The sequence below is a fragment of the Chiloscyllium punctatum genome, chromosome 25, assembly GCF_047496795.1.
Source record: "Chiloscyllium punctatum isolate Juve2018m chromosome 25, sChiPun1.3, whole genome shotgun sequence".
NCBI classification, from domain to species: domain Eukaryota; kingdom Metazoa; phylum Chordata; class Chondrichthyes; order Orectolobiformes; family Hemiscylliidae; genus Chiloscyllium; species Chiloscyllium punctatum.
This window is the reverse complement of record NC_092763.1, coordinates 30,808,841-30,826,940: the sequence shown is the minus strand read 5'-3', so window position 1 is coordinate 30,826,940 and position 18,100 is coordinate 30,808,841. Positions and strand designations below refer to the sequence as shown.

The 18,100-nt window shown below is 40.0% G+C and overlaps 1 protein-coding gene across 5 annotated transcripts in view; it reads left to right on the top strand.

Annotated features, from left to right (window-relative positions):
- The window catches only part of dacha (dachshund a), a 403,352-nt gene that overhangs the window by 349,671 nt on the left and 35,581 nt on the right, over positions 1-18,100 (top strand). For all 5 annotated transcript variants that reach the window (XR_011964100.1, XM_072594911.1, XM_072594912.1 and 2 more), the window contains exons 7-8: positions 9,425-9,570; positions 13,958-14,105. Coding sequence is in view for 4 of the 5 variants with exons in the window: in XM_072594911.1 (XP_072451012.1) it covers positions 9,425-9,570; positions 13,958-14,105 (294 nt within the window). In the remaining variant the exon portion in view is untranslated. The remainder of the gene's footprint in view (positions 1-9,424; positions 9,571-13,957; positions 14,106-18,100) is intronic.

The following is an 18,100-nucleotide window of genomic DNA, read 5'->3' as shown; positions in this document are numbered from 1 at the left end:
TCAAATGCTCTACTGAAATCCACATACACCAAATCCACTGCTCGACCTTTGTCAACTTGTCTCGTCACATCCTCAAAGATCTCAATAAGGTTTGCGAAGCATGGCCTTCCCCTCACAAAGCCATGCTGACCACCTTTAATCAAACTATGTTTTTCCAAATAGTCATAAATCCTATCTCTCAGAATCCTTTCCATTCCCTTTCTTGAACAGAGGAACTACATTCACCTCCCTCCAGTCATCCGGTACTACTCCCATAGAGAGTGAGGATGCAAAGATCATCGCCAGAGGCACATCAATCTCATCCCTTGCTTCCTGTAGTAACCTTGGATATATCTGCTCCGGCCCTGGGGACTTATCTATCTTGATACTTCCTAGAATTTCCAGCACATTCACTTTCTTGATATCAATCTGTTCAAACTTATTAACCTGGTCCACAGTGATCTCACTATCAACAAGGTGTCTCTCTCTCTCTCTCTCTCTCTCTCTCTCTCATGAATGCTGAAGCAAAAAACTCATTCAGGGTCTCTCCTACCTCTCCACACTCCAGGCACAAGTTCCCTCCACTGTCTCTGATCAGCACTACCCTCGCTCTGATCATTCTCTTATTCCTCACATAAGTATAGAACACCTTTGTGTTTTCCCCAATCCTTCCTGCCAAAGCTTTCTCATGCCCCCTCCTAGCTCTCCTCAGTCCATTTTTGAATTCTTTCCTAGCTACCCTGTAATCCTGTAAAGCTGTGCCAGATCCTTGCTTCCTCAACCTTAAGTAAGCTTCCTTTTTCCTGTTGATGAGAAGCTCCTTTTTCTCTAGTCATCCAAGGCTCCATCACCTTACTATTCCTTGCCTTGCACAGTGGGACAAAGTTATCCAACACGCGCAACAACTGCTCCTTAACAGCCCCCACATTTCTGTTGTACACTTCCCATGGAACAATTATTCCCAAGTTACACTCCACAGCTCCTGTCTAATAGCAGTATAATTTCCTCTTCCCCCAATTAAATACCTTCCTACACTGTTTGTTCCTATCCCTCTCCATTGCTATGGTAAAGGTGAGGTAGTTGAGGCCCTGTCACCAAAATGCTCTCCCACTGAGAGATCTGACACCTGGCCTGGCTCGTTGCCAAGCCCCAAATCCAACATGGCCTCCCTCCAGGTGGCCTATCTACAGATTGAGTGAGGACTCCTTCCTAGACACTCCTGACAAAATCGGCTCCGTCCAGACCATCATCACTAAGGAGGTTCCAATCAATATTGGGGAGTCGAAGTCACCCATAACAACAACTCTGTTACATCTGCACCTTTCCAAGATCTACTGCCCAATCTGTTCTTCTGTCTCTTTGGTGCTATTGGGGGAGTGGGGGGAGGTCAATAGAAAACACCCAATAAAGTGACTGCTCCTTTCCAGTTACTGACTTTAATCCATACTGACTCAGTAGACAAACCGTCCTCAACAACCTCCTTTTCTGCAGCTGTGATGCAATCTCTAATTAACAATGCTACTCCCCCACCTCTTTTAAAAAGAACCGGGGTGGGGTATAAAAAATCTAACATCCAGCAATCATTCCTGCCCCTGTGAAATCCATGTCTCGGTAATGGCCACAACATCATAGTCACAAGTGCTGATCCATGCTCTAAATTCATCACTCTTATGCCTGACACTCCTTGCATTGAAACAGGCACACTTTGACTCATCCCTTTGCCCTATCAACTGTGTATCTTTCCTGACAGACTCTCTGCATTCTATTTCTGACCGTTCAACAACTCTGTAGCTCTGATTCCTATCCCCCTGCCAAACTAGTTTAAACCCTCCTGACATGCTCCAGCAAATTGCTCATCCAGGACATTGGTGCCCCTCCAGTTTAAGTGCAACCCGTCCTTCATCTCCAGGTCCCACTTTCCCCAGAATGATCTTCGTATTTGAAGCCCTCCCTCCTGCACCAACCCTGTAGCCACATGTTGTGCTGTTATGCTCCCTGTTCCTCACCTCACTAACTCATGGCACTGGTAGTAACCTTGAGATTACTACTCTGCTCGTCCTGCTTTTTAGCTTCCAACCTAACTCCCTGAAATCACTTTTTGGATCCTCATCCCTTTTCCTAGCTATGCCATTGGTGCCAATGTGCATCACGACTTTTGGCTGTTCACCTCCCCCTTCAGAATCTTGTAGACTAGATCAGACCCTAGCATCTGGGAGGAAACAAACCTTCCGGGAGTCCCATTCATGACCATAGTATCTTCTGTCCATTCCTCTCATTATTGAGTCTCCTACCAGTAATGCTTTTCTAATTTTCCCCCTTCCCTTCTAAGCCACAGAACCAGGCTCATTGCCAGAGACCTGACCACTATGGCTTTCCCCGTTATGCTGTCCCCCACCAAAAGCACAAACACAAAAGCTAACCGACTGAAGGGAGGCAGGTACAAAATGGGTAACCACCTCATGACTGCCTCAGCGTATCACCCTGGCTCCTGATTAGTGTGGTAAAGGGGGACTGGATGTTTGGTAAGGGGGTGACTTTGGCATTGCAGAGATTGAAGGGACAATGGGCTTTTAGCACTTGAGCTCTAAAGATATAAAGGGTTCAGCAACAATCTGGCATCACAGGGGCATCGAGTAGGAGAATAAGGCTATGAGGGACACTGAAGCAGCCACTTTATCCAGAACAGAAGCTTCAGCTGTTGTAATGAGTTGGATTTTGGACCATGTGGCATTAAAGGGCAACACAGGAGGGGCGGAACCTAGTGTAGCAGATGGATATAGGGCAGGAAGGCACTGGGAATCAAACACATTTACTGCTAAAATTGGAGTTACCAGTCCAGAATGCTCCAGACCTTCACTGTCAATCTCAAAAATGCATCCTTGGGGACAAGAGTTATCCTGTGAACCCCAGAAAAAGGCACAAGTGCAATGTGACTGATACAACCTGCTCACTGGAGAGCTACTGAACAAGTCAGTCATCGGGCTTCTGAAGGTGGGATTCTGATGCCAGGACCAGTCAGGTGGTGCTTTCCAACTGCAAGAGTTTCCATTCCGTTGACGGCCAGCTGTACTCTCTACATCATGGTGCTCCATAGATGAGTGAACCTGGAAGAAGACAGCTCATAGAGATTGAGTATGTGCAGAAGACAAGGTTGACAAACTTGAGCTGGAGGAAGATGGCAGTGAAGTAGAAAGGATCCCTACTGCACATTGCAATGGCCTTATCCAGCAACACTGCAGGAGGAGGAAGAGCTTTCCTCTCTCCCTCATGGCCTCCAGCATTAGGTTCAGGTCAATATCAAGGCAGTTAAGGTTTACCCAGCCTTACGTGCTAAGCCTGCAGCTCCTATGATTGTTCATTTCCTTCTGGAAAAGTGGAAGGGTTTGGCACAAGTCACAGACTTTTCTCTCAAGACAAGCAATCAGCCCTCTCAGTAACGGCTGCTGTGTGGAACCTAAATAGCTTTTCACACTCCTAACCTGCTCAGCCTGTACTAATTGAAAAGGACATGGCAAAACTTCAACCCCCGGTAGTACTGAGTGTAAAAAAAACTTTGTGGAAGTAGTTTTCTTCATTCTTCCTCCATAGAATTCTTATTCTCAGCCACGTTATCTAAAAATCAGCATCAAAACAGCTGTTACATCTTCATTGGGTATTGGTACCAACGTCAGTCCTCACTGACTGACAAACACCAAACCAAAAAACAAACAAAAATCCCAAACTTGATCCACTCAATGTTGTTATTTTACAATACATGGTGTAAATATAAATTCCTGCTTGGACTCATAGTTTTCCTTCCATTTTGCTATTCATAACCCAGTTATGATGTAACCGGAATAATATTGGTGTAGTTCTAGAAGAACAGGTTGCCAATTATAATTTCCATAATTAGGAACACCTATATTTAAATGGTCATTATGCAAGTTAAATCCCATTTTTAACTCCTATGGAATCTGAGAGTGCTGGGAGAAATAATCTGTAATTTATTTCATTTACTTGTGAAAGCAGTCTTATCCAAAGAAATCTCTCTCAGGTTATCCCTCACTGTATAATTTCTTTATAGATGTTCACACTACTTGATTATTATTTTCTACATGCCATCCTACTATTGAAATAAAATGGGTATCACTGTAAAGGAACTACAGGAGCAGAAAGACAATATGTATATGGGTTACAAAAAGATGGCAGGGCAAGTATAGAGCGCGGTTAGTAAACCTAACAGCTTCCCAGGCTTTTTAATCAAAAGTAAGGGCAGAGATTACAAGAGCAAGATTATGCTGAACCCACATATGACAATGGTTAAGACCGCAACTTGAATACTGTGTACAGGTCTGGGCCACTATTTAGGGCAATGTGAATGCATTGGAGAGAGAAAGTGAAGAGATTTACAAGAATGGTTCCAGCGATTAGGTCACTTCAATTAATATTTAAGAAGTTGGGGTTGCTGTTCTTGGAGAGAAGTTGGCTAAGAAGATTGATTGAGGTTTCCAAAATCATGAGGGGTCTGGACAGAGTAGACAGCAAACAATTGCTCCAGCTCACAAACATTTCAAGAACAAGAGGGCAAAGATTTAAATTGATTTGCAATGAAGTAATGCAATGCAAGAAATTCTGGAAATAATGCAAAAATTGAACAGGCAGAGTGTGTCAGTCTTCACTGTAGAAAACTAGGAGGCAAATGTGAGGGAAGAACTTAAATGTCAATGGTCACCATGGAAAAGGTGCCTAGAAAACATCCAGGTCCACGTGCCTTGCTAAGAACATAAGATGGCCTACATCGCAAGCTTTTAAAAGAAGTGACTGACGAGATGATTTAGAAGTGTTGGTTATCATCTTCTAAAATTCTTTGGATTCTGAAGAAAATAGCTAACATAACTTTCCTCAAGAAATGAGGGAGATAAGCAGCAGGATACTACAGGCCAACTAGCCTAACATGAGACAATGGAAATTGGTAAAATTCATTCAAAAGGCTATAGCAGGATAATAAGAGTACAACGGCATCAGGCAGAACTAGCATTAATCCTCTTACAAGAATCACAAAATGTTAGCGAGCGGGTACAGGTGGTAATTGGGAAGGTAAATGGGATGGTGGTGTTTATTACAATGTGAATGGGAAGTAAAAGTAGGAACGTTTTACTGCACCTGTACAGAAAACCTTGGCGAGACCATGTCTGGAGGACTATGAACAATTTGGCCTTCTTATTTGGAAAAACTTTGCATTAGAATATAATGGTAGAAGCTGGTCTGAAAAAGTTCACTTGACTGACGCTTAGGATGAAGCGGTTAGTTTGTGTGAGAAAGGTTATGCAGGTTAGGCTTGTACCCACTGAAGTTTAAAAGGATGAGAGGTGTTCTTGGTAATGCATATGTAATCCTAAGAGGACTCGTTAGAGTGGATACCAGGGAGTTTCCCCTTGATGAGATTAGTTTAAAAATAAGATGTCTCACAAGTGGAGAATTTTCTTGGAATTCTATGGAATTCTCTTCCCTAGAAAACAGGGTCATTAAATTTATCCAGGTTGAGGGTAAAAGTTTATGGGGGAGAAGTCAGGGAAGTTGAATTGAGACCACAATCCGATCAGTCATGATCTTATTAAATGGTAGAGTAGGCATGAAGGATAGAATGGTCGATTCCTTCTCAAATTTCCGACATTTCTTCAGTTGTAACCATGGAGGTGGAATGACCTGAAGCCACACTTCCAAAGGATGTGAAATGACAATCAGGTAGAGTGAAGGCTTTCTCATTTTCTAATCACAATTGACCATTTTAAATGAGGAGGAGGTTTTCACAGCTTGTTTTGCTTTCATTTTCCAGCTGATGTAACATTTCTACTGTTTGCAGGGCTGATGATTAAAACATTCAGTCAGTTTACAGGGAAGGCTAGCTAGTTCCCATTGAACAGACTACCCTTGCTAACTTTATGGAACAACTTTGGCGTAGCTGCATCGTGATGTACGGAATTTAAAGTTGGTAATGGGGGTGGTGGGGGTTTCACCTGTTAACTGAAGACCTCCCACCCCCTCCTATTGGCCTGAACATGCAGAAGCGGGAAAGCTGTTATGTTCTTTCATAGCCAAAAAGCTGTTGTGTTCACAATTGTGGTGATGCTACTTTTGAGTTAGGAAGCCTGGGTTCATGTCCCACCTACTTCACGTGTGTGTCATAACATCACCGAACAGACTGATTCCAAAAAAAATACAAAAAAATTCCTTCCTGCTTGCATGAATACTCCCTGTTCACCAAAAGGTATGAAATTTTTGCCCACATGAGAAAAGTAAATTATTGGAAACTGAATTATCATTGAAACAGACTGAGATAGTTTAGACATTTAAGCAATTGTTTTTTTCAAAAACTATGTTGCTGGCAGTCAGGACCCATGGAGAAGGAGGAGGCAAGAGGCAAAGTTGGTCATTTATGATAAGAGCATTCTAAAATATCACCAAAAAATGGCAGAGAGAGATAAAAAAATTCTAAGGCACACATGCCGTTCTCTTCAAATAGAATAGAATTTTGAAATGTAAATGTAATTTTTCTCCCCAGGAGATGGGGAGTGAAGTGGTGAGAATGAGAAACAGTTTGGTGAGTTGCTCGTGGAGAAATTCTCATTTCACATTCTCACCAGCACTGAACAAGAATATTCAAAAGGGGACTCCTGACTTGAAAGCAATTACATCTTCTAAGTGGTTAGTTAATTGACCATTTAAGGGCTTTGACTCATCAGCTCTTCAGTTACCTGCGTTCCCAGCAGGGGAGAATAGAGCTGGTTACCTGTTTGGAGTAACAAGGGTGACCTACCTGCTCAGTTTGCGAATGGGGGGGGATGGGGGAGAGAGGAAGGTGACTGCTAAAAGCCACCACCCTGTTCATGACTCCAACACCTCCCTCGCTATTACTTCCACTCTGAGGGAAGCAAGTGAATCACTGACTCACCATCCACTAACGCAACGAATCGATTTTAGAATGAGGAAGCTGCTAGCCTCAAGCTGAGATGTCACTGTTGGCATTAAGAACTCACTAATCAGTTCTTAACAAGCTGATTACCAAGAGTGGTGTATGATCCAGTGGGAGCAGGGAGTTAGTCAACATCAACATGTCCACTGTTACACTCAGTCAGTAAAAGGGAAATTGTCTTAAATGCTTTGAAATGAATCCTACATGACATTTGCTGGAAAATCTTGCAAAAGTGCAGACATGCAGCCCACAAAATTTATATGACCTTATATCTTATCATCCATATTTGTTTTACATTTCAGTTTTCAGGCTGTTTTGCAATGAATTATTTCAGCAGTGACAGCTGTAGATTGAAGAGCAGTTATACCGGTTCAGGCCCCTAGCACTGTGGAGACAGATTTCCTGGCAACTTTTCAGATATTTTCAATGACTGAAACCAAACATAAAAAATGAAGTTTTAAACAACAGGAAGACATTTAATAAAAGGATGACAAGCAATCTCTAGATACCAGGCGAAACATGGGTGACTTTATCTCACTGAATTGTTGGATTGGAGATGGATGTTTGCTTGTGGGAAAGAAGTATTGCAATAGATACAGCCCAAACTTTATTGATCATTGAACTTGAACCATTGCAAAAACAGTGCAAGCCATTAACCATGGTCAGTATAAAACAACACTCAATTTAGCATTGCAATCAGAAAACTGGGAAATTATTTATTCAGAGTTAGAAATGCATTTTGTTCTCATTTTTTAAAGTTACTTTTGAGACTTCTGATCATAGATCATGCTTTGAGTTAGGAAACAAGACAGGTTAGACCTTGGACATTCCTAATATTGTTTGGTGAACTGTCTGGAAGAGTGATTTAACTTGCTCTGATGGTGAAACTCTTCAATCAAGATACAAAGTTTGGACAGTGTCAAAGATTCAAGCAACTAGTCTTCTACTTTACAGACAAATGGTCAGTTATTGAGCTAATGGGATAAGGAAAGATATGTTGTAATATCCATAGATTTAAATGTAATTTATGGTGAAGATAATTCTTAGCATTACAATGCCTTGAAACAGGCATTCTGTATGTTAGTTACAGCTGATTTAGATTTACAAGGATGTTGCCAGTGTTGGAGGATTTGAGCAATAAGGAGAGGCTGAACAGGTTGGGGCTGTTTTCCCTAGAGCATCGGAGGCTGAGGGGTGACCTTATAGAGATTTATAAAATTATGAGGGACATGGATAGGATAAATAGACAAAGTCTTTTCCCTGGGGTCGGGGAGCCCAGAACTAGAGGGCATAGGTTTAGGGTAAGAGGGGAAAGATATAAAAGAGACCTAAGGGGCAACATTTTCACACAGAGGAATGAGCTGCCAGAGGAAGTGGTGGAGGCTGGTACAATTGCAACATTTAAGAGGCATTTGGAAGGATATATGAAATAGGAAGGGTTTGGAGCGATTTGGGCCGGTGCTGGCAAGTGGGACTAGATTGGGTTGGGATATCTGGTCGGCATGAACAGGTTGGACCGAAGGGTTTCCATGTTGTACATCTCTATGACTGTATGACTAGAATAGTATTCCCCAAACCAGTTTGAAAAAAGAGAGTTTAATTTGCCTGTATTTATGACACCTACATCTATTTTGTGGCCTCAGGTTTTTCCTCAATGAACACAGTGGGCAGAGAGAAGTGAATGGCAGGACTTCAAAAACTATGCTTTGTTAAATTTTATCTGTGAACCAAAGGTAATGCTATGAATAAGATGATAGAAGGTTTATTTTTTACAGATCAAGGGTTTTTTTTTAACATGCAATTAGGAATCAGAAGTCTAATTATGGAGTAATAAATGGGAAATAATATTGTGTGTCATAGCTAAACATTGAATCTTCAAGAGATTTGGGGAAATTAAAATTTAGACAATACCATATCAATTTATGCTTTTAAAATATACAATAATTAATTGGGAGCTCATGCAGCAGGAGCTATACTTCTATTCAAGAATGTTTAGGCACTTTCCAATGATTGGTGATGTTTTTTCTAAAGCAAGGTGGCTAAACTGGTCATTAAAAAAATGTTTGCACACTGGTGTTTTAATATTTTGCAGGATACACATAGCCCACAAATTAATAATATAAATTCAGTTCCACATTCTGAAAGGAGAATGGTGGACAGAGTTCTGACATTTCTTTGTTGCACTGTTGTGTCTTTGATGTCATAGATCTATGTTCTTTCTCAGTAACTTCTTTACCCAGTCAACTCATCAGCTTCAAAACACTGGTTATAAGTTCTAAAATAATCAAATAATTGAAAGGAGCTAAAGGAATGCAAAGGTACACAATGGTGATTTCAACATTTTGATCTCTTTGCACAAATGTGCCATTTCTTAGCTGCATCATTCCAGTTACAAATGCCTGCTGCTCCACATGGATTTCATGCTCTAGAATTATACTGTTTTGTATTGTGAATCCTTTCATTACTTAATGATTTCATTTCTATGCTGTGTAGATGAGACTCAGCTCATGATGCCTGCCATCAGAACCAGCATTGAAAAGTTTCACATGGCTGGGCAAGCCTTGCCACCTGGATTTCCTGCTCCATTTTTATTCGCTGATGGACTATCTTCAATAGAAACACTTCTAACCAATATTCAGGTAAACTAAAATAGCATCAAAAAGCTAAGGACATTACTGTGTGTTTATTGTGATATAATGGTTTTCTAAACATTGAAGTGCACATCGATCCCATTGCATTCAAATTATGGGAGGAAAACCCAACTGGGCAGATGCGGTGGCAGCGGAAGGTGGGGACATCCACAATTTTGAATTTAAAATGCCTGATATTAAAAGAGAAAATATTTCTTGTATTTATAGCAAGATTGTATAGTGCTTCACAGTAAATGCAAACAAAATGGACACTGAGTTGAGGCTGACACCTTGTGCTGAATCAATTTTGGGTTGAAAGAGAGATATATGCATAATGGAGGTGATAGAGGCCCCGTATCACCTCTTTTGGGAAGAATCACCTGGATTAAGTGCTATTCAGGCACTGACCAAAGTGATTGTGTCCCCAAGGATCAAGGACCCCCAGGGCCCACTTAACAAGAGCTGTTGGTCAGAGGTTGGCCATTCTTCATTGCTGAGCAGTGCCATTGGTGGGATGCTGGTGCAGGTTGTCTGTTCCCAGTATGACATCATTCAAAGACCCATGATCGTTGATGGCACAGGTGAGTGAAAGTGGGAAGTGGGGAGGAGTGAGGTTTACACAGGGTCCATTGCAAAGGCATAGAGGGTGGTTCTCAGGAGTCCCCTCTACCCTTCCCCTCCTAATGTTGGAGGGTGTCCCTCGAGCTGACACCAAGTGCCTTTGAACTTGGAAGTATGGAGGCGCATGGAGATTAAAAACAGGGAGGTTATGGTGTAGCTGTATAACATGTTGGTTAGGCCAATGGCTATCACCTGCAGTTCTGGAATCTGAAGATAGACTTAGGGTTATTTTCATTAGAGCAGAGGAGACTGATTGGGGAGCAGTGGGAATGTGTTTGATATGTGAAAAATTATGATGGCCGTAAATAGGGTAGACAGAAATAAACTTCATTCCCCTTGATGGAGGGATTGATGGGCGGGCTTAGCATTTCTGCAATGAATTAATTGACTGCAAATTGTACAGAAGAAACAAATTCATCTACAGAAGAAAAAGGTGAAGATAGAATTAACGTGTACAACATATTATTGATGTTGTTATCTAAATATTTTAAAGTGCACTTTAAAAAATTGATTACCTTGAAACAGTATGCAATATTATATTGTAGCTGATGACAGAATTTTGATAAATCAGTGTGTCGTTAAAGTTGCAGACTGCAATCCAGAAGTATACAGTTGCTGTCCAAAACAGGGACTTCTGCAATTTCCCCTACTGAAAATTTTAAAGCTCATGGGAATCAAAATGTAATAGTTTTACAGTAAAGCTGATTCCTGCAATGTTTATAAATTTGTCTATAAATTTAGCCATCGTCTGTTATAAAAACCCAGAGTATAATGGAAAATGACTTCAACTGACTGACCTCCAAAATGAAATGAAGTTGATTTATTTTTTGAAGGAAACCTTAATATACCCTGATTAGTTTCATTCTGCTCCGTTATATTCCTAGTTTCAATACAGCATTATTTGTCCTTAATGAACACATGATCAACCTGTAAATTGATGGGAATTCCATTTCTTTTTCATTTATGCTTAAAAATCTAAAAGAAGAATACGCATATCTCTTGTGTCCCTCCTTCTGCAGTAAACCCTGAAGTGAAATGCATTTAACGGTTATTGGGCATCCACTATCTTTTAGATAAGGAATGAACTTGTATTCATATGTCATTCTCCTACACGTGCAGATTGGTGATCAGTTCCAGGAACCACTTTAGACCCTGAAGCACTTGCACATTTCTGTTAAATTTCCCAGTTTATTTTAATTCATTGGTTTTGGCTTCTCCATCCTGGTTTTCAATGTTTTCTCTCTTCTCAATGCTGTTGTTTGCTCACATCCTTGTTCTTCCTCCTGTTTAAGGGGAGTGCTGAATCAGTCCCACTTCTGTGATTTAGCAACTGTATATTTTGATTAATTCCCTAAAATTTCATTATGAATTTGATTGTTGATTTGTCATGAGCAACATATGCATTATAAACAGGCAATCCCTGGCAAAATGTTCTACTTTAGTGAAGACACAATGGAAAAACAAAAAGAATGAGGCACAATGATTATCGGTTAGGACATGTTACTGCCGATTTAAATTCAGGGCACAAAATTGGCATCAGTGTGAAGAGTCTTGACATTCAGCTAATTCACTTATACCAGAAGTGGGGAAATATTATGCAAAATTAAATAGAATTACTGTGGAAGTTTGTAAAGGCAATTTTAAATACAGATGAAATGCTATATTCTGTAACTTTAGAGCATCGGTGAAGCAATCCAAGTGTGACCAGGCTTAACAAGTTCTCAATAAAAAGATAGATGTGATATGTTTTTGCATAACTCACGGATGACTGATAGACTAATTTCTGGTTTTAAAAAAAGATAACAACTAAGATATTTGCTTAATAAGATTTAGGGACATCAAATTGTCCTGGCTGAAAGAGAGTCATTTAATCAGACTGGCCTATAATCATGTCCCAAATGATCACAAATTGCAGTCCTTTAGAGATTGCATTTAGCTTAACAGACTTCCAACAACTTTCCACAGTGCAATACTGATTGAGCAGTCCGCTGGGATCTTGCTTTAGTTATGGAACAGGCTTGAATATAATCCTTTCCTCCTATCAAAAAAGGCAGACCTAATCACAGGAAGCAGTGATGCAACAAATATGGAAAATTGTAGTTAATAATGATTAATTATATCATTAGCCATTCAACATCTCATGTGTTGCATAATAAATAACATCGGCATGAGCTCAGTCTAATTAAACACTTTGATTTTAAATTAAAAAATACATTTAGATAATATTTACAAACCCCAACCTAGTTTTGGGTGGCAAATCCAATTTAAATATGATATTAGAAAAAAGGTCTATTTGCAAGGTTGCATGTTCAATAGGTTGTTTCCTTGATTAATAGTTATAGAAAGTGTTCTCTTTTGAAACTTATTTTGCAAAATTTCAATATGTCTTAATCCCAATAGCTCAATTTCTTCAATACTGCATCAACAGCATTTGCATAAAAGTTCTCAGAACCCCTTCACAATATTCCTTCCTATATTCAAAAGGTGCGTATAGCTTTCTCCTCTTTGCAAAAAAAATTCTACTTCTTAACCAATTGATTTATAAATCTTTAACATTCTTTCAAGTGACATTCGCTCATGTTACTCTTTCAGCCATCACCACCAGCTGTGTGTCATATTACATTCCTCTAAACTTATTTATGCTAATTTATTCTACCTGCTCCTTGTGCCCTGTATATGTTGGCTATTATCAGTGACTATGAACTCATTGAAATCTTTGCCATTTTTCTTCTTGCTTTTAATTACCTAAAAACTACTGTTCAAACCTCTTCCTCCTGTTATCCAAAATTTAATTCAGCTTTTCTTACTGCAGCCTTTTCCTTCTTTTGAATAAATGCAAAAATACTCTCCTTTGCACAGAGACCACCAAAGCTGTTGATTTCTGCGCATTCTTTGAAAAAGGCTTAAAACTGAAAAGCTATTAATATTTTATGCAGTGACCGCAATATAGAAAACAAGTGTGCTCAAGAGCTTAGTTCTGATTGGTTGAAAAATAAGTACTTTAAAATGGCAGCAAGATTATAGATGATAATGTTGAGGACGCATGGGCATCTTAGTATTTTCCAGATGATGCCTGAAGTAGTATGGAAGTCACCTGTGGCCAGCCTGTACATTCAGATATTAGTCACTCTGTAATGTGAGGATTTTTGGCAAATAATTAAACTGTTATCAAGTAAGATAAACTGAGCCACCACAAGGCATTTGGTTATCTAAGTTGTAACTTTACATTGCTTCTGGACCAAACTTAAACTTCTTTTCCCTTTTCAGGAAAGTGCCCTGTGTCTATGCACACTGGTCATTTTCACGTAAGAAAATTACCCAGCACTTAATAAACCCACAGTTTGTACTTCCTATAATAATAACGATCTGTTCTTTGGCCAGACACACTGCAAAAACCTTCAAGATTCCCAAACTTTGAAAACTGTCCAATTTGTCTGAGAAGGCCAGAGATGCAAAACATTTGTTGTTTTGTGTAAGTTCAGACTGAAAATGAATGACACTTATTAACTCCAATAGATCTGATCAGAGGTGAACATTATTGGTAATTTTCCTTTCTTCCTCAAAAACTTTGACTGTTCCAATTTGAGTAATGCACCGGGCTGTATTTTTGGTGGAATATTTCATAGACTGTTAGATAAGAGTTGGAAGATTATAAAAATATGCAAAAACAAACATTTCTTTTTCCAAACTTATATTAAGGATCTGAATTGTGTTGCTGGGAATTTGTTGGGAATTGTGTTGCTGGGAACTTCAGCACTGTTCTGTGATTGTATAGGGCCTGCTGAAGGTGGCTGTAGACAATGCACGTGTGCAAGAAAAGCAGATACAACAGGAGAAGAAAGAACTCAAACTGGAGCTGTTCAGGGAGAGAGAAATGAGAGAAACCTTAGAGCGGCAACTCACAGCAGAACAGCACAATAGAGGTAGGTCTCGTTAAAATTAAGCAGATTAAAAAAAACAATAATAGCTTAATGCTCTGCACAAGTTAGACTTGGCTTGATGACACTTCAGAGACAAAGATAATAATGGATGCGTAAGATGAAGAGGCTTCCAGCTCAATAGGGGATAAGGCCCTTATGGACAAATGCATTACAGCACAAAGATTCTGACAATGGATTCCAGAGAGTGACATTGATGATGATGAAGTTAAAAGGTGGCAAACTACAAGTTCACTCTCATAAGTAGTCGACAGAGGTGCCAAACCCCAAGTTATGGGAGGGGGAAGAATCCTTGGAATAAATAAAAAGACTTTGTTCCTGCAGCAGGTTTTGGTCATTGGTTATTATTTGGTATCCTGGCAGCAGCCACAAAGCCTTTATTCTTTATCAGTCCACCGTAGCACCAGTATTTCCATAACCACATTAATCCAGTGTTTCTAGACAATAGAAACTGTTCAGTCACCCTGGTTTATGGCTAAGATGTGTAATCTAGTCACACTTGGACGTTAAGCAATGAGGGCTGTGCTACCATATGCAATTTCATCAACCAGACCATTAGGATATTCCCACAATATTTCTATTGGTTCCTCACTCTGGAGAAAATTTGAAATATTTAGCAGAGTGTGTCCTATCCGGTTGAGGTCTTGTATATTTTACACAACACTTTCCCTCAGTAGGCAACTGCATATCCCTTTCTCCATGTATCCAGAACAAGAAACTAGAGGAGGAACAAGTTAATTCAACCAATTCAAATTTTCCAACACATCATCCAACATTGTTGGTTCATGGTAGAAGTCAACACAGCCTCTATTCCCCATTTTATAAGATCCTTTCCCCTCCCTAAAGGGTCTCTCATTGCTCAGTTAATAGCACTCTCCCTTTAAACCTACAGGAGTGGAACACAAAAATCAAAAAGTGATACCTGCAGCAGTACTGATGCATGAGGCATTTAATCAAAGCCTCACCCGTGCTCTATGCTGGATGCAAAAATCCCACAATATGATTTTGAAGAGTATGGGAAATAGGCACCAGTATGATTCAGCCACAGTTCTGGTCAATATTTATATTCCAGTCAACATCAAAAAGTAATTTCTGATCATTATCACATTACTGTTTGTGGGAACTTCTTTTATGCAAATCATTTTGTTGTGCTTCCTACCTTATTACAGTAGGCACTACATTACAAAATGCTATTTAATATTATGATCACAAAAGGCACTAAAGTATCTTTATTTCTTCCCTCGATTACTGATCAGCAGTGTACTGTAGAGACCTTTTCTCCCTGTTCTGGCTGCAAGCCATTCAATAAAAAATGACTGAGTACATGTAAAATCTGCCTCAGCTCTACCCTTGAAAATAATGTCAGTATCTGAGCTGGCGGCTCAGAGTCAGAGACCAAATGATGATGCTTGATGATGATCATTGTCTTGTATTCCTGCCTGGCCATGTTGCTGTTCCAGGAATGTGGTGGGTCGGTGTTGGGGAGGCAGCCTGTGAATCAGGTCAGTGAGTGGTGAGTGGGGATGTGAAAAACTGGATTTGTTGTTATAGTTACGTTCGGTGGTTTCAATTCAACGCCTAGAAACAGCAAATATTTTGGCCACTCCAATTATGGACAACATTAGTCCATCAAGGTGAGGCCAATGTCAGTTCCTGCTCATTTAGGTACTCTGACTCCAATTACGTACCACTTTATAGTCTACAGCTATTAGGAGGACTTCACCAGTTTCATCTCCAAATCCTTGCTATATTCATGACATTGTCCAACGACTAACTGTTTTAAGAAAAATGTTTTATTTTTCCTTTTAAAGGTCCCCTCACATTACACACCATAGCTAAATTGAAGACAGTAAATGAATCAGCCTACTTATTACTTACAAGTCTTAATTACTTTTGGGTGACCATTACAATGTGGGAAGAGTTAAGAATTACTATCTGACTTTCTTCCTTCGAATTGGCCCCGCATTGTGCTGATACTGTAGACGCAACAGGTAGCAAATTTTGGTTGGAAGTTCTCATTTGCTATATACTGCATTGTTCCACCAACTCTCTGTCACTAGAATGTCAATTCCATTGTCGTGTTGTGGAAAACCAAAATGGAATCAGTCCACTGCCAATTTTATCTAGATACACATATATAATTTTTCTTCATTAAATTTAACGATTTGTTTTGATTTAATTAGTTGCATGCGAACTGTGGTACACTTTCTGTTATTCATACAAATTTGCATCCAAATAAACATGCCAAACTAAAGTTTTATTTATATGTTTAAGCAATAGTATATTCTCCACCGCAACATGCCGAGGAAAAAAACAATAGTTTACAACCAACAAATAGCACTCCAGCTGTTCCATTTCATAATATTGATGTTCCTATCATTTGAGATCTAAGAAACGCGATTCATAAAAATGTAAGAAATAGGAGCAGGATTGGGCCACAGGGCCCCTCAAGTCCCTTCCACCATTCAATAAGATCATGGCTGCTCTTTCCATGAACTCAGCTCCACTTACCCACCTGCTCACCATAACCTTTAAGTTCTTTTACTGTTCAAAAATCTATCTTGGCCTTAAAAGCATTCAATGAGGTAGCCTCAACTGCTTCACAAAACAGGGAATTCCACAGATTCGCAACCCTTTGGATGAAGCAGTTACTCCTCAACTCAGTTCTAAATCCCAACCCACCTTATTTTGTAGGCATGCCCCCAATTGTAGTTTCATCCACCAGTAGGAACAACCTCCCTGCTTCTTTCTTAGGGTGGCGCAGTAGCACAGTGGTTAGCACTGCTGCCTCACAGCGCCAGGGAGCTGGATTCAATTCTGGCCTCGGATGACCGACTTGTGGAGTTTGCACATTCTCTCCGTGTTTGCGTGGGTTTCCTGGTTTCCTCCCACAATCCAAAGATGTGCAGGCCAAGTGAATTGGCCATGCTAAATTGCTCTTAGTGTTAGGTGCATTAGTCAGGGGTAAATATAGGGTAAGGGAATGGGTCAATCTGGGTTACTTTTCGGAAAGTTGCTGTGGACTTGTTGGGCCAAAGGACCTGCTTCCATACTGTAAGGAACCTAATCTATTCCCTTCATAATTTTACATGTTTCTATAAGATCCCTCCTCATTCTTCTAAATTCCAATAAATTTCAACAGTCCCAATCTACGCAATCTCTCCTCATAAGCCAAGCTGCTCAACTCTAGAATCAAATCAATTAAACCTCCTCTGCACACCCTCCAGTCCCAGTGCATTCTTTCTCAAGTATGGATTTGAAAACTGTGTACAGTACTGCAGCTGTGGCCTCACCAGCACCCTATACAGCTGTAGCGTAACCTCCTTATTTTTGAACCCTGTCCCTCTAGCATTGAAGGATAATTTTCCATTTGCCTTCTTAGTTACCTGTTGCACAGCAACACACTGCAATTTTGCACCGTATTTAAATAATAGTCCATTTTGCTGTTATTCCTGTCAAAATGGCTGACCTCACAATTACCAACATTGCATTCCATCTGCCACACCCTTGCCCACTCACCTAACCTTGTATCCCTCTGCAAACATTCTGTGCACTTTGTTCTACCACTCATCTTAGTGTCATCTGTGAACTTTGACACACTATACTTGGTCCCCAATGCTAAGTCATCTATGTAAATTCAAATCTATGTAGATTCAAATTACATTATTCAAAGTACAAGTCACCTGAAATCTTTTTGCACTTTTATATGACTTTTGAAGTTCACATGTCTAATTTTTAAAATGGGTTCATAACTTTGTCACAAAATTTGTAGCAGCATAATAGGCCATCTGGCTCAACTGGTGTAAAGAATAAACACCAAGACAAGTTTTGGCCCATTCTACATCATTCGCTATCAGCCAAAAAGTAAATAGTATTTGTACAAATATATCTGGTAAGGTGTGATGTCAACTCAGAAGTCTCCAATTTATGGCATGGCTGTCTTGCTTTGTGGAGAGAAGTATGTGCCCAGTCTGAAATAC